Genomic DNA, 22,012 nt, shown 5'->3' with positions numbered 1-22,012 from the left:
AGGAAGGGCCCTGTGCCAACTCTCACGGACATTCTTCACTGTGTGTGCTTTAGGATGAAATTTCTTGTCAACCCAGTCAAATCTCAGTTGCCTTCTTGGAGGGATTCTGGTGTTATGCACTATTATGATTTATTCCTTTTTTTTTTTTTTTTTTTTTTTTTTGAGACAGAGTCTCACTTTGTTGCCCAGGCTAGAGTGAGTGCCGTGGTGCCAGCCTAGCTCACAGCAACCTCAAACTCCTGGCTCAAGCAATCCTTCTGCCTCAGCCTCCCAAGTAGCTGGGACTACAGGCATGCACCACCATGCCCAGCTAATTTTTTCTATATATATTAGTTGGCCAATTAATTTCTTTCTATTTATAGTAGAGACGGGGTCTCACTCTTGCTCAGGCTGGTTTCGAACTCCTGACCTCGAGCAATCCGCCCGCCTTGGCCTCCCAGAGAGCTAGGATTACAGGTGTGAGCCACTGCGCCCGGCCGATTTATTCCTTTTATTTAAGATGTGTTTTTCACTTATTCATTTTCATTTAGGTTCTTTTTTATGGTTTCTGTTTCTCCTCTGAGATTTCCTGTCTGTTCATTGGGAGCCTATCTTCCTTGATGTGTTTGAGTAAGGTTTGAAACCTTTGTTGTTTCCAACAACTTGGTTCTAGGAGAGTCAGTCTCCATTGATTGTCTTTCCTCTTAAGTATGGGTCACAGAGTTGTATCTTTTTTTTGGAGACAGAGTCTCGCTCTGTTGCCCAGGCTAGAGTGCCGTGGCGTCACCCTATCTCACAGCAACCTCAAACTCCTGGGCTCCAGCGATCCTCCTGCCTCAGCCTCCCGAGTAGCTGGGACAACAGGCATGTGCCACCATTCCTGGCTAATTTTTCTATATATTTTTAGTTGTCCATCTAATTTCTTTTTATTTTTAGTAGAGATGGGGTCTCGCTCTTGCTCAGGCTGGTCTTGAACTCCTGAGCTCAAATGATCCACCTGCCTTGGCCTCCCAGAGTGCTAGGATCACAGGCATGAGCCACTGCGCCTGGCCATAGAGTTGTTTCTTCGTGTCTACTAATTTTGTATGTATCTTGGAAATTGTGAGTGGTACACATTATGGAGACTATGGATTCTGTTGTTTCTCTAGAGAATGTTAGTTTTTTTGTTTTATTTTTGTTTGTTTTAGCAGCCTGCAAACTGTGTTCTGAAGTGGAAAGCAGCTGAAACTTGTGTTCATATTGCTTAACCTTGGCTGGGCTACTTGGAGTTGGCCTGCACATGTGTAGTTCAGGGGTCATCCAGGGGTTGGGGTAGAGTTAGATGCATAACTTGGGGCTGTCCTCTCTAGCTTTTTTCTTTCCAGGATTTCCTTCCTCCTTATACATACCTTGTGGTCTCCACTTTTGAGGTTAGGGTGTGGGTAGTGTGGTCTGCTGGTCTTAAGTTAGTAAAATCTAGCTCCAGCAAGGTGGAAGGGACCTTAACAGAAAGAAGGAAGCTCTCCTTGGAGGGATACTAAAGAAGGGATGGCTCCAGTGAGTATAAAAGTATATGCTTGTAGTAGGTAAGATGGGTGCACAGCTGATTAAAATTTAAATATTTGAAAGAAATGTAACATGTCCCTAGTCATTGCTAAGGTGTTTCATGGGTGTGAGCCTTTGATTCCATCTCTTCATGGGTCCTGGTGTTCTTAGACTCCAGAGAGCTGTAGTCTTACCCAGACCTTACAAAAGAGGTTTTGCAGCCGGCGTGGTGGCTCATGCCTGTAATCCTAGCACTCTGGGAGGCCGAGGTGGGCGGATCGCTCAAGGTCAGGAGTTTGAAACCAGCCTGAGCAAGAGCGAGACCCTGTCTCTACTATAAATGCAAAGAAATTAATTGGCCAACTAATATACATAGAAAAAATCAGCCGGGCATGGTGGCGCATGCCTGTAGTCCCAGCTACTCGGGAAGCTGAGGCAGGAGGATCGCTTGAGCCCAGGAGTGTGAGGTTGCTGTGAGCTAGGCTGACGCCACAGCACTCACTCTAGCCTGGGCAACAAAGCGAGACTCTATCTCAAAAAAAAAAAAAGAGTTTATGATGCACACTACACACACAGGAACACATGTGTGCACTTACAAACACGTAGACATATAAACACACACATACATATACAAACACACACACTGAAATATGACCTTATTTGGGACACTAAAGAATACAGCCAATAAATATATGAAAATATGCTTATCTTGACTAATAATCAAGGAAGTGCAAATTGAAACAAAACTGAAATATCTTTGCCTGTCCTATTGGCAAAGATTAGAGACTGATAATGTTTACTGTTGGTGAGAGTAGAATTTGTGCAAAATCTTTGTTGGGCCACTTGGCAGTATCTGTCAGTATTTATTTATTTATTTTATTTTTTATTTTTTTTTGAGACAGAGTCTCACTTTGTTGCCCAGGCTAGAGTGAGTGCCATGGCGTCAGCCTGGCTCACAGCAACCTCAAACTCCTGGGTTCAAGTGATCCTCCTGCCTCAGCCTCCCGAGTAGCTGGGACTACAGGCATGCGCCACCATGCCTGGCTAATTTTTTCTATGTATATTAGTTGGCCAATTAATTTCTTTGCATTTATAGTAGAGACAGGGTCTCGCTCTTGCTCAGGCTGGTTTCGAACTCCTGACCTCGAGCAATCCACCCGTCTCGGCCTCCCAGAGAGCTTAGGATTACAGGCGTGAGCCACCGCGCCCGGCCAGTATTTATTTATTTACTTAGAGATAGGCAGGGTCTTGCTGTGTTGCTCAGGCTGGAGTGCAGGGGCGTGATCATAGCTCACAGCACCTCTAACTCCTGGACTTAAAGGATGCTCCAGCCTCAGCCTCCCAAGTAGTTGGGTCTATAGGTGCCACCACCATACCTAGCCAATTTTTCTATTTTTTGTAGAGACAGGATCTCACTATGTTTCACAGGCTGGTCTTGCACTCCTGATGTCTACTGATCCTCGTGCTGTGGCCTCCTAAAGTGCTGGGATTACAGGTGTGAGCCACTATGCCAGGTCTCTATCAGTATTTTTAGGAATCTCATGCTCTACCAACGGAGCTAGCCAGGCACTGGTGTATCAGCATTTTAAAATGCTAACCCAGAGACCCCACAATTCTGCCCTAGCGATTTTTCTACAAAAGTGCTCATTCTGTTGATTGAAGATCCATAACCATAACTGTTTACTACCTTCATTTAACATAGTGAGTACAGGCAACAATCCAAATGTGCGTTGCAGGGATTATTAAACCATGGCATATACTGCCGTTAAAAGGCATGAGGTGGGTTTTTATGTCCTGACCTAGAGAGATGTTGCAAATAGCCAGAGGAACAAGAAGGCTGCAAGGCTGATGGCTGAGCCTGTACCTTTGGTCTTAGGAAAGTGTAGAAGGGAATGCGGCCACTGCTCCACGCCTGGCCAGGATCCCCGCCTCCCGGGGCTGGTCAAGTATACCTCAGTGGTGTTTCTTGGCAAGAACACAGAGGACGCTCATTTGCCAGGCAAGAGACGTATCACTGAGATTCACATCTGGCAATCCTGAATGTTGTGGGGAATGAAAGGGTGTTCCACCTCACAATTCCCTGCCTTAGATGACTAGTGGTGACAGTCACCTCTCGGCTCTGCTTGGGACAGCAGCTCTGCAATGTGCTCGTGGTTTCAGATGTGGGCGGCCTGTGGGAGCCTGCTGTGCAAAGCTCACGTCACCAGTTGCTGCAGTTATCTACCAAATCAGGCTGAGGGGCTTTGCTGCACACTCAGGGACAGTTGGATGACAAGTCACCTCCAGGTTGGGGGTGCCTCAGACTTGTGATGGGACTGGGCAGATACATCTGGGAAGGTGAGTGTACTTGGGGCTTTCCACCCTCTTGAGTCAGCATGAGCTTCTGGAGGCAGAGGGACGAGTGGCCCTCTGTCCCTGGGCTGAGGGAACAGCCCGTGGCAGGGTGGCATTTGAGAGCGCCACCCTAGTTTTCCCTCTTCTAGTGTCCTGGCCTTGGGCATCTCTCAGAGATGGCAAAATTTGCAGCGCCGACCATAAGAATTACAAATGAACTTCCATGCCTGTGGGGGTTGGGGGTGCCGCTGTGGCCAGTGTGTCCACGTTCAGCTGGACAGGGGGCAGGGCACTGAGCTTGTCAGGTAGAATTCGTCATTACAGAAGAAACTGTGCTTCCCTGACGACTGAACTGACCTTTGTGGGGAGTGGAGTGGGCACTCCTAGAGTAGATGGAGTCTGCCGTGATGGCCATGGGGTGGAGCCGAGGTCTAGGTCCCGGGGTCGGTAGAGCCCCTCCACGTCCCCAGGCATTTGTGGAGCTTCAGGGCAGATGAGGAGCTGGTAGGATGAAGATGCCCCACTGGAGGCAGGTGGGCAGGGCAAAGGTGAGGGTGGGATTCCAGGAGGTTCAACTCGGCCACCAGGATGAAGGAGAGGAGAGGGTTTGCTATGGAATAAACATCACCGTTTCAGTTTCCTGGGGTCTGGACTTGTTTTCTTGTGATGAGCTTGAGGATGTGGGCCCTGCTGGGACCCTTCTCTCCTCTCCCTGACCCCATTCGCTCTTCCTGTGACTCAAGCTGTTCTGACCTCACCCTCTGGCCAGAGCTTAGCCACAGGGGGTCAAGAGTGGGTATCCTCCCAGTGCCCCCTCCCACATGCCCACAGCGTGAACACCATCCAGAGGCAGGGGCAGCCTCTGTGGGGAGGTTTAGGAAGCATGTGAGCAGCTAGGCGTGGGTGCGCAGGACTCCACCTCAGTCAGACAGATTCTCACCTTCAAGGAGCCTTAACGCGGGGACACAGCTGAGTGATGAGTTTGGACTGCAGTAGGCTGCCCGCGCTGGTGGGGAGTGCTAGGCAGAAGGCGCAACATGCAGGTGTCTCCGCACCAAGACAGCAGGAAGAATAGGGGCAGCTTTCCCCCCATCTAACCGCCAGACCTCCCAAGAAAGCTGTGTCAACACCCTGGCCCGTGGTCCCTGCCCAGCCCTTGGACCCTATCAATTCAGGGCTATGCAGAATGCCAGCAGGCTGGTCCTGGCCCAGAGGTGCCATCCGGCTGGGAAGGGAGAATGGGGGAGGGCTTTGTAAAGGGAGAGGCATGTGATGCGGAAGGAAGCCAGGCAGAGAGGACGGTGCTCCTGACCTGCAGCCTCCACTTGACCCTCTGCCTCAGGTCTGCACCTTTGTCCACTAATACCTCTGCATCGCTGGCAACACCACCCTCTCCCCTTCTCAGAGTGTCACCTCCCTCCTGTCTTCTCTGCACGTGCCCGGTTTGTCCTTGTTTGTGGTCTCTGCCCTCGCCCCCGCTGGCCTCTTGCCTCGCCCCTCCTGCTCCCTGCCTGCGCAGCAGCGTCCTCACACACTCTGCCTAACAGCATCAGCGGTCCCCACAGGTGCCAGAGGAGGCCTGTGTGGCCCAGAGCGGGACCAGCTCCTGCTCCGATTTCTAGCCTCGTTTCCTGGTGCAGCTTCCAGGCTCCAGCTGCTTCTGGTGAGCTGGGGTCTGCATTTCTTCATCCTCCCCCAGCAGAGGGAAGACAGTGCTGGATAAGTGCTCATTTAAATAGCAACCTCCATCCCATCCACCTCTACGTTTCCCAGCTTCCTGGGTAGGCCAGGAGAAGAATGGAGGTATCATCCCCTCCTTGCCATTACAGTGTGTGCAATGGGCATGTGTCGCAGTAAGTGGACGTAGCAACCTGGGAAACTGACTGGGAGACTGTGCTGGGGCACCAGGAGCCTAGGGCTGCCTGCCCAGCCTCCATGACTGTTGCCTGCTCTGGCCTGAGATTCCACCTGGCCTTAGGTGAGTGCTCAGGGCACGAGGGCCAGGGCAGGTGAGGGGCTGAGCCTGTCTGGAGCTCCTGTGGATCTGGTACAGCCTGTGGTCTATGGCAGGGATCTGGCTACAGGGCAGCCCACAGTTCACGATAGCCAAGGACACTAGGCCATGCAGGCTGTGAGGCCCAGTGGCCATCTGGGCCAGACCTCAACTCAGAGATGGGACCAGAGTGGCCATAGGCTATGTCCACAGACCCAAGAGGGGAGACTGTGCTGGGCATGATGTCAGCCAGGCTCCCCAGCAGGACTGGGGGTGTTAGGGGCAGCACTGTCCCAGGTGGCAGTCACTGGCTTCTCCTGTCCTCACAGCCGTCCTGTGGCCTAGTATTGTCTGAGCTGTGGTCAGACCTCCCTGGTGCCATCCAGGACCAGGGAGCATGTGGTGGGTGTGTCTGCACCTGCCTTGCCTGCCTGCCTACTGTCGGTGGTTGAGGATAGGGGTGACCCTGTCTCAGTGATGTCCCACCTCATGCCTGAGGAGCCCCAAAGAGAGAGGGCAGTGATGCTCTGGGCGAGGGGGAGCTTGGATTCTGCCTGCAGCTTTGCCCTATTTGTGGAGTCTTCTGTGGGGGTATGTGCCGAGGGGCATCTCCCAGGCATTGCTCCCCAGAATCTCACAGGCCTGTATGGATGTTGGTGGGACATATGCCAAGAACAGAGGCGTCAGGTGGCCAGGTATTGGGCAGGTCCCAGGTCTCTCTGGGCCTCAGTTTCCTTATCTGTAGGAGGGTGGTGACTCTGTCTTGCCCAGCTTACTGGGTATAGATGGAAGTTTTCTGTGCAGAAGAGAAGCAGGGACCTTCCCCCAGATGGTCATGTTGTCTGTGGCTGTGCCCAGCTCTCTGGTGCTCCCCCCACGTGTGTCCCGGCCTCTTGCTTTGCAGCTCTCAGGTGTCAGGTGAGGGTCCTGCCCTACCTCTCCCTCCCCTGTTCTAGCCACAGGGCCTGCTGAGCTTGGAGCCATGCCACCCCCTACTCTCCAGCCACCTCCTCCTGGGTCAGCTTGTGGGTAGGCTGGCCTGATTCTGCACAGAGGTGAGTGTCCCTCCACTGCTGGGGCAGTGGTTGTCCACCCTCAGTCAGGAAGTGGCTGCTGTGCCTGAGCTTCCCCGGGTGCTGGGGCTCAACCTTGCTCTGCCCCCTCTGGTACCCTTAGAGCAGGCTGACTGCTAAGGCTGCTTCCCTGCCTTCCCCATCCCCGCCTTTCCAGTAACTGCTACAAGAGGGGACCGGCAGTGCTGCAGAGAACTAGCCGGTCTTTATGCGTGGCTGGTGGTGCCAGGCTTGGTACTCCATTCTAGCGAAGGATGAGGTCTCGATCATTGGCCTTAACAGGGTCTGTCCTGCGGCGTGTGGATAGGCTGCTGGGAGTCAGGGCGGGGTGGGTTGGAGTAGAGCCTGCTGCCCACGGAGGGTGTGCGTGCTGTGGTGTGTGTGCATGTCTGCTTCTCTTTCTCCTCCTTATCACTAATCAGCTTTACATAACCAGGCTGGCCCTGCTTCCTGCTCAGGGGCTATCAGTGTACCATCTGGAGCTGCAAACGGGTGACAGGGCGTCGGCAGCCTCCCACACCCAGCACTTCCTGATACACAGCCCCTCATCTCCAGCCAACCTCTGGTGCCCGAAGGATCCCGGGGCTCAGGACTCCAGCTGCGAGCCTTGCCTCTGGAGCACTCTCCTTTGCAGGGCACCTCAGAACAGGGATGTGACGGAGTTTGGGAAGTGCCAGCTGTTGCATGGACTCCCTGTCCACTTTCCTGGGGCAGAACCCTGGGATGGGTTTTTATCTAAGGAGGCAAAAGGGAGAGAGAATGCCTAGAGGTTAGCTATGTGACCCTGGGCAAAGGGCTTCTGCTTCTTTGTTTGTAGATAGGGACAGTGTTTCCCCCTCACAGAGCTGTTGTGAGAATTTAAGTAGAAACTACATGTTAGCAATCAGCACAGGGTGTAGCACCAGCAAGCTCAGTAACTTTTACTTGTGGCGGTTGTTAGTAGTGACCTGTTCCCCCAACGCTGACTCCAGCCTTCAGGAGGGAGCCTGAGCCCAGGGACAGCGGATGGGCTGGAAGAGGATGCCAGTCCCTGAGAGGAGCCTTCTAGCCAGACATTGAGACCTAGTTGAGTCCAGGACCCAGCAAGAGAGCTGAGTTTAAGGGTGCATCTTACACAGCAGTCCGTGAGTCTTTGGCGACCTTTCTGAGCTTCAGTCTCCTGTTGGCGAAGGCTGGGCAGTGGCGCACAGCCTATTTCACAGGACACAGTGAGGTCTAGGTGCTGCCCCGCTCAGAGCACTCCACTGTGGAGCACCTCATGGGCAGTATCACTCCCAGGGGTGGGTGCCTACCCCAGTCCCCTTAGCCCGGTGCCTTGCAGGTTGGATGTTGGAGAGTGAGGCCCTGAGGCGAGATGTGGCCACCTGGTTCCTGACTTGCATGTGCATCTGCACCTGTGTCTGCCTGGGAGCCTCTGTCCCAGGGCAAGGAGGAGGTAAGGGCTGGGCATCAGTGCCTGTGTCTGGTGGGCGGAGAACCAGGGCATGGTTAGGACAGGCCTGCCCTCTGTCGAGCCTCTGGGAAGGGTTTTTAGTCCAAACTGTGCTGGCCATGTCCTTCAGGGGTCAGCCTGGACCTCAGCCCCACCACCTCTAGTCTCCCCAGCCTCACCCTCTTGCCGCCTCTCTGGGCCTGACTTGCCCATGGACCGTGGGGTGGAGCCCATCACCTCCTTGGCTCCCAGCTTTGCCCTTAAAGAATTCTCCTGGGATTGTTCTCTGGCAACTACCCTGTTGGCATGTCAACTGTCAAATCCTCCCCCAACCCGGCTCAGCTCTTCCCAGAAGCACCCACTGTGGGCTCCTAACGGTCACTGTCCCCAGGGCCTAGAGCTGGAACATTCACCTGCCTCACCAACAACATCCTCAGGATCGACTGCCACTGGTCTGCCCCAGAGCTGGGCCAGGGCTCCAGCCCCTGGCTCCTCTTCACCAAGTGAGTGTGGAGGGCCAGGCCTCCCCGGCGTGGGACAGGGATGAGGGTGGGTCCCCGATAGCTGCAGCTGTGGTCGGGGTGGTGCAGCAATCCCTCGGTGCTGATGCCTCCCCTTTCCAGCAACCAGGCACCAGGCGGTGCGTACAAGTGCGTCTTCCAGGGCAGCGAGTGCACTGTGGTGCTGCCGCCCGAGGGGGTGCTCGTGCCCTCGGACAACTTCACCATCACTTTCCACCGCCGCGTCGCTGGGAAGGAGCTGGTTAGCCTGGTGGACCCTCAGTACCTGCCCCGGAGACATGGTGAGCAGGGGCGCTGCAGGCCTGCGGTGGAAGCCTTGGCAGGAACGTCCCGGCTGCCTGGGGGCTTGGGCAGGGCCCTACAGCCTGTGACCGTGTGGCCCAGTGAGTGTCCTCAGGCTCAGCCAAGTGAGGCCCAGGGTGGGAAGCAAGCTGGGCCCCTGGGAGGGGAGGGTGACTGCAGGGGTGAAAGGGCAGAGGTTCAGGATGAACAGGGAAGAGGAGGCCCAGCCCAGACCCCAGAAGCACCGAGGGGAGGCACACAGCTAGCTCCACTCGCTCCCCTGGCCCCTGTAACGCTCCCCTACAGCAGGGGCAGGATTTTGGCAGAGGACAGAGATACAGGGCTGCGAGCCAGGGCAGGGGCTACAGTTTGAGTTATGTGAAATGCACTGCAGTCATAGCAGGAAGGACTCCAGTAAGATGCTGGGAAGAACTTCTGGCAGCAGATTGTGAAGGAAAGGGAAGGTGAGATTTGGAAACCACTTTGTCTAGCTGTGGGGGCTGGAGGAAGTCATTGCTGTCCTGTTCCACTGGGGGCTTTTCTGGACCAGTTTCCCAGGGGGGCACCTGATCTGAGAGGGCCTTGACCTTGCCCCTGTGAATCTCTCAGACCCCAGTCCTGGGTGTGTTGAGCGGCACACCCAGACCCATGGGGCTTTGGCCTCACATGGCCTCACTCTGTTCCAGTTAAGCTGGACCCTCCCTCTGACTTGCAGAGCAACGTCAGCTCTGGCTACTGTGTCCTGACCTGGAGCATCAATCCTGCCTTGGAGCCGATGGCCACACTTCTCAGCTACGAGCTGGCCTTCAAGAGGCAGGAGGAGGCCTGGGAGGTAACACTTGGGCTGGCTTCCCCAAGGGCCTCTGTCTCCTGGGAGCAGCAGCCCAGGGCAGACTCCCCACTCTCACAGGGAGATGTCAGCTTGGAATGATGAGGAGGGGAGAGACCAGACCCAGATGTGTACATGCATGCACACATTTTTGTATGCATGTATGTGCTTGTGTGTGAGTGTGTGTGTATGAGAGTAGGGTGAGTTTGAGTGTATCTATGTCTTTGTGAGTGAGTGCACGTGAGTGTGCATGTGCACATGTGTGTTTATGTGTGTGTGTGCACAGATATGTTTGCATGTGAGTGTACGTGATGTGCCTGTGCCTTTGTTTATATGTGTGAGTGTGCACATGGGTATGCATATGTGCATGAATGTGTATGTGACTGCAGTGAGTGTGGTGAGTGTACCTCTGTGCACACCCGTGTGTCTGAGTGTGCATGCAAGTGTGAGAATGTGCCTGTAGATGTGTGTGACTGTGTGTGCATAGGTGTATTTGTGTTCGAACACAAGCGTGTCTCTGTGTGTTATATGAGTCTGCATAAATGTTCCTGCGTGTGCATGTGTGTACATTCTCAAGGGCTGAGGGACCCAGCCTCACCTTCAGCACCTGCTATGTCCCCAACCCTACAGTGGGCCCGGCACAAGGACCACATTATTGGGGTGACCTGGCTCAGCCTTGAAGCCACCGAATTGGACCCTGGTTTCACTTATGAGGCCAGGCTTCGTGTCCAGATGGCCACACTGGAGGATGACGTGGCAGAGGGGGAGCATTACGCGGGTCAGTGGAGCGAGTGGAGCCAGCCTGTGTGCTTCCCCTCCCCGCAGAGACAAGGTGGGTGCTGCTGCGGCTGCTGTGCTTCCGGGGTCTGGCTGGGCTTCCTCTGCCCTGTTCATTCTAGTCTTCTGCCCCTTCACCCTCCTGGAACTCCCTCCTGAGCCGGTCATGCCCCAGGCGGCCCCCTTTCCCCGGAGAGCTGAGCTGTGTAAGGAGGAAACAAACACCTGCCACCCTGTTGGTTTCCTGGGAACCCATAGTCAGTGGCTGTGATCGGGAGCGAGAGTGGCCCAGGGCTGCACACCAGAGCCGGTGCCTCAGTCTGGAGGCTGGATGTGACCTCGGTATCCTCGGGCTGACCCTTGTGCACAGCATTACTGGGAGGGCTCTCGGACCTCACAGCTGGCCTCACAGCACACGAGAAGGGTGAGGCCCAGGGCTCTGAACCACCAGAGCGCTTCAGCAGCATGACACAGTCCGCCAAGCCCGTCATAGAATTTTCACTTTGACCCAAGGCACTAATGGGGGCTCCTTTGTCATGTGGGTTTGGGGAGAGCTTTCTAGCTCTGAGGCTGCTCACGGCCCTCGGTCCTTGCTGCCCACAGCCCCCCTGATCCCACCCTGGGGCCGGCCAGACAGCACATTTGTTGCTGTGTCCATCTTTCTCCTGCTGACCGGCCTGACCTACCTCCTGTTCAAGCTGTCACCCAGGTAGGTAGCCAATGTGTGTATGTGTGCATGTATGTTAGTGTATGTGTGTGAATGCATTAGTGTATGTATGTGTGAGGGTGTGGGGGGAGGGGCATCAAGGGCCAACCCCCCCTGCTCTACCCTCCCCTCTCTACTTCCTGGTCCCAAATGGGGTGGGCTTTTCAGGTTTCCACCCTGGCCAGTTGGGGCTTGCCAGGAGAGACAGGGGAAGAGGGGTTTGTGCAGAGGCCAAAGATGAGCTTGGCCCCGAGTGGTCCTTGTGTCCTGCCTCTGGAGGTGTTTGGTGGTTTGCTGCTTTGTTTTTGCATTCTATGAAAATGCAGTTTTGGGCATCTGGTGTGTACAAGACCCTGTTCTCAGACCTGGTGGATGCTGTAGAAAACAAGACAGATCAAATAGGCCATCCTGCCTGATGTGCCATATGTCAGGCTGTAAGAGGGAGCACAGGCCCCACGTCCGTGGTGGAGAGGATGCCAGGAAGCGGGCATGGGGGAGGGTGCTGGGTGGGGCCAGGAGGAAAGGTGCCTGGCTTCTCCGTGGAGACGAGGAGAGCGCTGAAGCACAGAGCTGCATGATGTGATCTGGTTTGTTGGAGAAAGGATTGCTGGGTATGAGGGGACGTGGGGGGCTGCTGGGAGGCTAGTGGGCACTGGTGGGTTGCCTGTGCAGAGATGACTGGGCTTGAGCCTGTGAGAGAAGTGGAGATGGAGCAAAGTGGAGGGAAGTGCCAGGGTTTTGGGAGGAGAAACGGTGGGATGTTGGTGGATGAGCTGTGAGTGGCGAGCCCTGAGGTGGGGAATTGAGGGGGAGGCCTGTGGGGAGTTCATGAGATCAATTTGGTCCTGCTGGGTTGGAGCCCTGTGGGCCACCTGCCTCGGAGGACCGGTAGGTTCTGGGCAGGCAGATCTGGTGCTGAGGGAGACGTCGAGTGGGTGGGAGCCGCAAACCTGCCGATGGCAAAGACAGTCCCGGAGGTGCTGGCTCCCGCTGCCGGCTGAGGATCCTGCCGGCCACCGCTTGCCCCTGCACAGACCGTCACATCAGCTCACGCTGTACAGCCCGCGTGCACTGGTGCAGATCAGTTCTGTGGGCCGTTAGCCAGGGAGGATGCAAATTGGGTCTCCTGCCCTGAGAGCAGGTTTGGATGCAGCGAGAGGGGAGAGGCAGCGGCAGGATGGGCAGGCAGGCCATCTGCTGGGTGGAAGGGAGCTCTGTTTCCCACAGTGACCTCAGGCTTTCGGGAGTGGGGCCTCAGGAGGAGCCCCTACGGGATCCCTGTAGGCCTCTGACTGTCCTCTCCTGGCCTCAGGGTGAAGAGAACCTTCTACCAGAACGTGCCTTCTCCAGCTCTGTTCTTCCAGCCCCTGTACAGTGTGCATAATGGGAACTTCCAGGTGTGTGGGGTACCATGGCAACTGTAGGGCCTGGGGCAGGTGTTGCCCAAAGGTGTGGCCTACCCGGGACGTTGGCTTTGGTGAGGGCTGGGGCCACACGTGGGGACCTTGTCAGTGCTTTGAGCGTTTTTTGTATATATATAATCGGTTTAAATTTACACACTGTGTCTCAAATGGGCAAAAAAATTAGCTTTATTTTCCATTGCAGATTTATTTTTGTTTTCTTATGTAGAGTTTCACCGTTGATAGAAAAAATGTAACTTTCTCATCACTTTTCTCTGTTCCCTCTTGTTTGCAGCTGAGGTAAATTGCTAGTTCAAGGTGCAAACCGTGGGGCTGTTATCTGTGCCCACCCTGTGTCTCACCTCTCCTTCTGCAAAGGTGTCTATGTCCTGTGGCCATGGGCGAGGGTCTCTTCTAGTGTCTGTGCTGCCCTCGGGGTTCCCACTGGCCCTTGGGCTCCTGCTCTGGTGGCCTGTGTGGAGTGCTGGCCCCTTCTGGTCCCCAGAGAGCATGCCGGCACCGTGGCCACCATGCTGGCCATTTCCCCCTTTAGGGGCCCTGCTGGGCTCCCACAGGCCATAGGCCAGCGTGAGCAACTCAGAGGGTCTGTGCAGACACTTCCCTCTCCACTGCGCTGGCAGTTCATGCCTCCTGGGTAGGAGGAAGGGGAAAGGAGAGTGCAAATGGGTGGTCTCTGGTTTCTCCTCTCAGGCTCCTCACTTTGGGCAAAGGACAGGAGGTGGTGCTGGCCCCTCCCAGGATCTGGCCAAGCTGCCCCCTTCTTCCCCAGAGTCCCACGTCCTGCTGCCCCAGCACTTCCCTGGACTCTGTGGGGCAGGGGCATCTCCTCCCCATCATGGCTCCAGCTTATTGTGCAGAAAAATCTTTCTCTCTCTCAATGGGGAGCCTAGTTTTCAAGATTCTTGTCCAAAAATATGATTTGAAGCTTAACACTCAGCACTTGGTTCTTGAGAGAGTCCACCCCTTTCCCCAGGGCAGCTGATGTGACTGTCAAGAGCTCTGGGCAGGCCGAGCGTGGTGGCTCACGCCTGTAATCCTAGCACTTTGGGAGGCCAAGATGGGCAGATCGTTTGAGCTCAGGAGTTCGAGACCAGCCTGAGCAAGACCACGTCTCTACTAAAAATAGAAAGAAATTAATTGGCCAACTAAAAATATATAGAAAAAATTAGCCGGGCATGGTGGCGCATGCCTGTAGTCCCAGCTACTCGGGAGGCTGAGGCAGGAGTATTGCTTGAGCCCAGGAGTTTGAGGTTGCTGTGAGCTAGGCTGACACCACGGCACTCACTCTAGCCTGGGCAACAAAGCGAGACTCTGTCTCAAAAAAAAAAAAGGGCTCTAAGCAGAGGCTGTGATTGGTCCCTGGACTGTGTCCTCCTGTGGCAGACAATAGAACCTGGGTACTTTCCAGGGGTGATTTAACCCTTTGCACTCAGATGTCAAGTGTGAGTCGACATGGTTAGCAAAAATTATAGAGATTAAAATTACTCTGAATGTATCAATAATTTGGAATATAAAAAAATCCAGGCCGGGCGTGGTGGCTCACGCCTGTAATCCTAGCACTTTGGGAGGCCGAGGCGGGTGGATTGCTCAAGGTCAGGAGTTCAAAACCAGCCTGAGCGAGTCCCCGTCTCTACCAAAAATAGAAATAAATTAATTGACCAACTAAAAATATATATACAAAAAAATTAGCTGGGCATGGTGGCGCATGCCTGTAGTCCCAGCTACTTGGGAGGCTGAGGCAGGAGGATCGCTGAGCCCCAGAGATTGAGGTTGCTGTGAGCCAGGCTGACGCCACAGCACTCACTCTAGCCTGGGCAACAAAGTGAGACTCTGTCTCAAAAAAAAAAAAAAAAAATCCAAATAAATATGTTTGTATGAAAAGAAACTCCAGTTTTTTATTCTATTGCCACACTTTGTAAAATCTGGGGTCTTTAAAAAATTAAAAATCTGGCCGGGCGAGGTGGCTCACGCCTGTAATCCTAACACTCTGGGAGGCCGAGGCGGGTGGATTGCTTGAGGTCAGGAGTTCGAAACCACCCTGAGCAAGAGCGAGACCCCGTCTCTACTATAAATAGAAAGAAATTAATTGGCCAACTAATATATACAAAAAATTAGCCAGGCATGGTGGCGCATGCCTGTAGTCCCAGCTACTTGGGAGGCTGAGGCAGGAGGATTGCTTGAGCCCAGGAGTTTGAGGTTGCTGTGAGCTAGGCTGACGCCACGGCACTCACTCTAGCCTGGGCAACAAAGCGAGACTCTGTCTCAAAAAAAAAAAAAAAAAAATTAAAAATCTTAAAAAAATTAAATCCCAAGTAGAATAAAGGAATTGAGAAAAAAGCAAGCGAGTGCAAAGGGTTAGATCCCCTTGTGGTGTCTGGCGCCGTGGGTTGGTCTTCCAGGGAGCAGCACAGTGATGGGGTGTGGAGTGTGAGGTGCATTTGTTGGAGGCTCCTGGTCCTACCAAGGCAACAGCTTCCTTCTGGAGGGGGTAGCCTCCTGCGGCCCCACAGAAGGGTCCAGGTCTGCTGGCCTTAGCCCAGCCTTTGAAAATTGCCAGTCCTGACAGTGTCTGCTGTCTTGTGTGTGTGTGAGCAGGTGGGGCATGGGGAGGGGTGCCCAGTGTCTGTAGCTGCTGGGAGCCCTGGGACAGCATGTTGTCGGGGGTTGCTTTGTCCTTGGCACCTGTCACCATCTGTGCCCTGGTTCAGGCTGTCGTGAGTACCAGGCCTTGCTCTGGGGAAGTGATGTGGGGCCTGAAGGGACTCAGGGTCCCATATTGAGGCTGGGCTGGCATATGGGGAGAAGACAGAATGTTCCGGACACAGGTGCTACTTGGCCTCTGGGAATGGATGTCAGAAGGGCTTCCTGGAGGAGGGAGGCTGGGCCTGCTGGGGAGGAGGCTGCTGCTCCCAGTGTGAGTCTTGAACATGCTGCCTGAGCCCTTCCCTCCTCTGTTGCTCTGTTCTAGACCTGGACGGGGACCCATAGAGCCAGTGTGCAGCGGAGCCAGGACAGCACCCCGCAAGGGGCCTTGGAGCCCGGTGTCCAGGAGGCCTTTGCACTGCTTACCTTTGGCCAGCAGTCCGTGGGCGTGGAGGAGGAGGAGGAGAGCACTGGGACCCTGGGGGCCTGGAGTTCCAAGGACGTGCTACCAGCAGGGTGTACAGAGGTGGGAGGACAGCCACCTGCCTACCTGCCTCAGGATGACTGGACCCACGTGTCCCCCACCAGGCTGGCTCCCCCAGAGTCAGAGGGCAGCAGCAGCGACTACTGTGCCTTGGGCTGCTATGAGGGGCCCCACCCCTGGGCCCTCCCAGGCAATACCCAGAGCCCTGGGCCCATCCGAGCCTTGGCCTGTGGCCTTTCCTGTGACCAACAGGACCTCGGGACCCGGCAAGGTGGCAGCTGGTCACTGTCAGAGGCATGGCTACATGAGGGATTCCAGTGTGTTGTGCTCCCTCCTGTCCTTGGCAGGCAGTAGGCTCAGTCCTGAAAATTCTAGAACCCTGACTCGGTCAGCTACATCCTGTCCATTTTGGGGAAAATAGACTAAAGTCTCTGGAGCTGACCTTGGCTGAGCCTGGAACTCCCAGGAAGGGGCACCATGCAGTGGTCAGCAGTCCTGTCTGGATGGAGGCTGCAGGTCTCTCCTCACCCTCTCTGCTCGGCACCTGTGAGGAGCGGCCTCCCCCTCAGCACTCTGCCCACAGCCCCCAGCAGCCCCTCTCCACTTCCTGGCCCTACCCCGGCCTGTCTGAGAAGAGAGGCCCATGCCTGTTCTGCTCTCACCCATGTAAAGGGCCAGCCTGGGCCCAGGGGCCACCCATGAGACCCTATGACCAAGAGTTGTGTGACCTCTTTCTGTGCCCTCCTGGGGCACCTTTGCTACTGAGATTAAAAGGGACATACGGCTATTCCAACGTGTTGGTGGCTGGGGAGGGACCAGGGGAGGTGTGAGGGGTGTGATGTGGCCAGCCCTGGGCTTTCTGGGCTCCAGGGACCATAGGTGGGGGTCTGGGGATGGCTCCAGGGACACTGCCCCTCCTGTCCTGGTCCTCCCACTGGCCCCAGGAGACTGAGCGCTGACTCCCAGACGGTCAGGGCAGGAATGACCAGCCGGCAGTGGCTGTGACCTGAAGGCCCCTCACCCTCTCATGGGCAGCTGTGGTCTGAAGAGGCAGTGGTGGGTAGAGCAGAACTTGCCCGCACTGGTGTCCTAGGGCTGCCTTAACAAAACACCACAGACTGGGAGGCTCAGAACAGCAGAGACTTGTTGACTCACAGCTGTGAAGTCCAGAAGTCTGGAGTCGTGTCGGCATGGTTGTGTTCCCTCTGAAGGTGCTAGGGAGAGGGCCCCAGACCCCTCTCCAGCTCCTCGTAGTTTCTTGGCTTGTGACAATAAAGCTCCAATCTTTTTTTTTTTTTTTTTTTTTTTTTGACAAGAGCTCCTCAGGTCAAACAAAGCTCCAATCTTCACAAGTCTTCCCTGTGTATTTGTGTGTCCAATTTTGACCTTTTTGTAAGGATACGTCATAGTGTTTTAAGGCTGGCCCTAATAACTTCATCTTAACTTGATCGTCTGCAAAGATCCTATTTCCATGTAAGGTCACATTTGCAGGTACTGGGGTTAGGACCTCAACATAACAATTTTGGGGGACACTGTCCCTGCCTCTGCCAGTGATCTCCACATCCATCCCTGCTGGCCCCAGGTGCCGTGGCCCCTCCCAGGTCACCCCATCCCCTTCCTGGGTGCCCCAGGAAGATCACAGCGGCCCTTGACTGCTGGGCTTGGGGCTGCTGCTGGGATCCTCTGCCCAGAGAGGGTGGGATGGGACCATTCTGGGGTTGGGATGCTAAGATTTTGAAGGTAGGATAAAATGGAGGCTGGTCTCTGGGCACGAAGCCATATAGGGCCCTCTCCTGGGGCTCCCATGTTCCCTGTGTCCTGGGCAGAAAGAAGTACTTGCAGCCCAGGCCCCCAAAGGCAAAAGCCCCTTCTGGCACAGATGAACACCCCTCTTGGCCTGCAGGGCCCCCAAGGTTTTGTGGGGAGCCTCAGTGGAGCCGGCTCCTGGTTAGCGGGGTCCAAGCAGGCCCCAGAATGTATCTTTAGCGTCCAGAGAGTAGGCGGGATGTGGATGGAGGTGAGGTGCAGCACCTTCAGCTCTAACCAAGTATAAAAATACTTGTGTGAATCCACTTCCTGGAGTTGGCCACTGGGCGCCCCGGGGTGGTGTATTTATAACAGTGTCTGCGTGGCCTGCGAGGCTTCATGTGGGACTTGGACCATCTCGTGATCAGACAAGTGACCCCCGCGGCCAGGACGCTCTCCAGTGTGGTGGACACACGTTCATTCGACTCACAAACTTTTCCTGAGTGGCACCTGGAGACCCAGCTCTGGGCTGGAACCTGAGTGCGCAGCCACCTGGAGGCTGTGTGACTGCAGGTGAGTCACTTAACCACCTGCACCTCGCCTTCCCCCCTGCACATGGGCCTAGCCACACCCCGCAGAGTTGCTGTGAGTCCCCTGAGCAACACACCTGCACGTGGTGGCGCTGGGACACACTGACTTCTCCTTGTGCAGACTGACGGCCCTCGGAGACCACGTGCCGAGGTCGCCTTACGGCAGGGCAAGGTTCAGAAGACCCTCCCGTGAGCCCTGAGGAGGCATCGGGGAGAAGGTGACCTGGACCTGGAATGATGAAAAGGCCAGTGGGTTTAGGAGCTGGTGGGCAGCGTGGCTGGAGTCTGGCGCAGGCAGCGCCGCACGGTGGAGGGACTTGAACGCCGGGCCAAGGGAGCGCTGTGGGGAGAGGGCTGACCCTGGCGAGGGAACGTTGGGGACTGAACTTTTTATTGAGGTAAAATTAACATAATATAAAATTATCTGACTCAAGATGTACACTTCAGTAACATTTAGTACATGCACAATATTGTGCAACCATCACCTCTTCCAAATCATTTTCGTCACCACAAAAGGAAATCTCCTACCACTGTGCAGCTACTAAGCAATCTGCTGTCTCTCTGATGCTGGCAACCACTAATCTCCTTTCTGTCTCCATGGATTTACCTATTCTGGATATTTTATATAAATGAAATCATTCAGTGTGTGATCTTTCGTGTTCAGCTTCTTTCTTTTAGCACAATGCTTTTGAGGTTCCTCCATGTTGTAGTATCAGCACTGGAATCCTTTTTACAGCCAAATATTATGCCATCATAATGGGCAGACTAGATTTTGTTTTCCTATTCATCTGTTGATGGACATTTGGGTTGTTTCTACCTTTTTCTTATTGTGAATGATGCTGCTATGAACATAAGTGTACATGTTTTTGTTTGAATACCTGTTTTCAATCCTTTTGTGTGTATATCTAGGAGTGCAATTCCTGGATCCTACTGTAATTCTATGTTTAGATTTTGCAGAACCTCCTAAGTATTTTCCACATTGGCTGCATCATTTTACATCCCCATCAACGATGTTCACATTTCTCTACTTCATTGCCAATAATTGTTAGTGTCTGGGTTTTTTTTTTTTGTTTTTTTTTTTTTTACATCATAACCGTTCTAATGGGCATGTATGATCTCATTTCTATGACATTATAGAAAAGGAAAGACCACAGAGATAGAAAACAGATCTGTAATTGACATTAGGGGCCTGGGGATGGGTTAAATAGCAGAATAGGGTGATGGACGTGGACACAAATGGGCCAGGTGGGCATGGACTCCTGGTTGGTAAGATCATGCTGGCATTTGTGTGCTTATCGGCATTGGATTTGTCAATGATTTCTTGGATATGACAATGAATCCACAGAAAACGAGAAAAATAGAGAAATTGGAATTCACCAAAATTTAAAACTTTGTGCATCAAAGGACACTACTAGGATAGTGGAAAGAAAACCAACAGAATGGGAAATAATATTTGCAAGTCATACATCCCTTTAGGGTCTAGTATCCGGAATATATAAAGAACTCTTACATCTCAACAACTAAAAGACAAACAGACCAATTTTTAAAAAATAGGCAGACAGCCAGGTGCGGTGGCTCACACCTGTAATCCTAGCACTCTGGGTGGCTGAGGCGGATGGATTGCTTGAGGTCCGGAGTTCGAAACCAGCGAGACCTTTTCTCTACTATAAATAGAAAGAAATTAATGGGCCAACTAATATATATAGAAAAAATTAGCCAGGCATGGTGGTGCATGCCTGTAGTCCCAGCTACTCAGGAGGCTGAGGCAGGAGGCTCGCTTGAGCCCAGGAGTTTAAGGTTGCTGTGAGCTAGGCTGATGCCACAGCACTCACTCTAGCCTGGGCAACAAAGCAAGACTCTGTCTCAAAAAAATAAATAAATAAATAAAAATAAAAAATAGGCAGAGGACTTACGGAGACTTTTAGCCAAAGAAAATACACAAATTGGCCGGGTGAAGGACCCCTCCCCCTCCCCCATGAACTCTGAAATACTGAAAGCTGGAGGTATGCCTGAGGGCCATTGGCATACATGCTTAAGCAGAACAAGGGAGCATACATTGAACTTGAGACAGCAAAAGATATTCCCACACGAAGCGATATGCCTGGCATAGGCTGTGTGGGCTCCGTCTCTTGGTGACGAAGTGTCCCAGCCCAGGCACATTCTTATGTGTGTGAGTGGGGGTGGAGACTTCCTTTACTAATACTTTATTTTTGGCTTCCATAGCTTCCTTACTTTATTGTCACCTCAGTAACTAATTTAACATGGTGGTTGTTATGTATTATTTACCTTTTATAGTCAGTTCACTTGGGAGAGTTCTTAGGACACTAATCAACAAGCTGCATTCTTGTAACATACCCAGAACATCCTGCTCATGGGATGGGCACAAGACACAGGCTGAGACTATTTTACTATCTAGTCCCTCTGGACTCAGTGATTAGTCCAGACTGAGCATGATCCCTGAGTGGGGGCAGTCAGAGTCTTTACCCAGGATTCCTTTAACTGCAATCAACAGAGGAAGGGGATTTTTTCATTTCGTTGGTTTTGAGCTGTGAGAACGTGATAACAATTTCTGGTATCTGTTTTCCCCCCCTGCTATGGTGCAAAATCCTGTTTGCTATGGGAGAGTTTGAAGCCAAGCAGAGATTAGTAAAAACGAGAGATAGGTTGAGAAAGAGAGAGATAGACAGAGAGCGAGAGAAGAAGAGAAGAGAATAGAAGAGAGGAAAGCAGAGGGGAAGAGAGAAGAGAAGATGAGAAGAGAGGAGTACTTGGTGGCATCCAGTCTCCAGTTTCAATCTCTAAGATCCTGGAAGCTGCATGAGTTATTGTAGCTCCTTGATTCTGCAGCAAAGCCAAATACCCTTCCTGTAAATTCTTATTTTATGCTTAATAGTATAAGTTTTTAATGCTTAGTTTAGTATAATTTTTTTTTTTTTTTTTTTTTTTGAGACAGAGTCTCACTTTGTTGCCCAGGCTAGAGTGAGTGCCGTGGCGTCAGCCTGGCTCACAGCAACCTCAATCTCCGGGGCTCAGCGATCCTACTGCCTCAGCCTCCCGAGTAGCTGGGACTACAGGCATGCGCCACCATGCCCGGCTAATTTTTTGTATATATATTTTTAGTTGGTCAATTAATTTATTTCTATTTTTGGTAGAGACGGGGTCTCGCTCAGGCTGGTTTCGAACTCCTGACCTTGAGCAATCCGCCCGCCTCGGCCTCCCAAAGTGCTAGGATTACAGGCGTGAGCCACCGCGCCCGGCCTAGTATAATTTTTTTTTTTTTTTTTTTTTTTTTTTGAGACAGAGTCTCACTTTGTTGCCCAGGCTAGAGTGAGTGCCGTGGCATCAGCCTAGCTCACAGCAATCTCAAACTCCGGGGCTCAGCGATCCTACTGCCTCAGCCTCCCGAGTAGCTGGGACTACAGGCATGCGCCACCATGCCCGGCTAATTTTTTATATATATATTAGTTGGCCAATTAATTTCTTTCTATTTATAGTAGAGACGGGGTCTCGCTCTTGCTCAGGCTGGTTTTGAACTCCTGACCTTGAGCAATCCGCCCGCCTCGGCCTCCCAAGAGCTAGGATTACAGGCGTGAGCCACAGCGCCCGGCCTATAATTTTTTATGTTTAATTTAGTATAAGTATAATCTAGCACTTGTGACCAAAGTGTTCTAATATACT

The 22,012-nt window shown here is 53.2% G+C and overlaps 1 protein-coding gene across 1 annotated transcript; it reads left to right on the top strand.

Annotated features, from left to right (window-relative positions):
• Positions 1 to 2,636: 2,636 nt before the first annotated feature.
• On the top strand, positions 2,637 to 17,277 carry IL9R (interleukin 9 receptor). The gene is made up of 9 exons (XM_075994891.1): positions 2,637 to 7,672; positions 8,225 to 8,338; positions 8,727 to 8,838; positions 8,959 to 9,137; positions 9,825 to 9,970; positions 10,598 to 10,799; positions 11,348 to 11,453; positions 12,763 to 12,847; positions 15,840 to 17,277. The coding sequence occupies exons 1-9, from the start codon at positions 7,588 to 7,590 to the stop codon at positions 16,350 to 16,352; spliced, it is 1,542 nt and encodes a 513-aa protein (XP_075851006.1). The 5' UTR covers positions 2,637 to 7,587; the 3' UTR covers positions 16,353 to 17,277.
• The last annotated feature ends 4,735 nt before the right edge of the window (positions 17,278 to 22,012 follow it).

The sequence above is a fragment of the Microcebus murinus genome, chromosome 19 (genome assembly GCF_040939455.1).
Source record: "Microcebus murinus isolate Inina chromosome 19, M.murinus_Inina_mat1.0, whole genome shotgun sequence".
NCBI classification, from domain to species: Eukaryota; Metazoa; Chordata; class Mammalia; order Primates; family Cheirogaleidae; genus Microcebus; species Microcebus murinus.
This window is presented reverse-complemented; position numbering and strand designations above follow the sequence as displayed.

Excerpts from the sequence above, each read along its gene's own strand:
- IL9R (XM_075994891.1), top strand. The coding sequence starts at position 7,588 with ATGGACTCCCTGTCCACTTTCCTGGGGCAGAACCCTGGGATGGGTTTT. Across the intron at positions 8,839-8,958 it reads CCCTGGCTCCTCTTCACCAA|CAACCAGGCACCAGGCGGTG; the intron begins GTGAGTGTGGAG and ends TCCCCTTTCCAG. Across the intron at positions 12,848-15,839 it reads TGCATAATGGGAACTTCCAG|ACCTGGACGGGGACCCATAG; the intron begins GTGTGTGGGGTA and ends GCTCTGTTCTAG.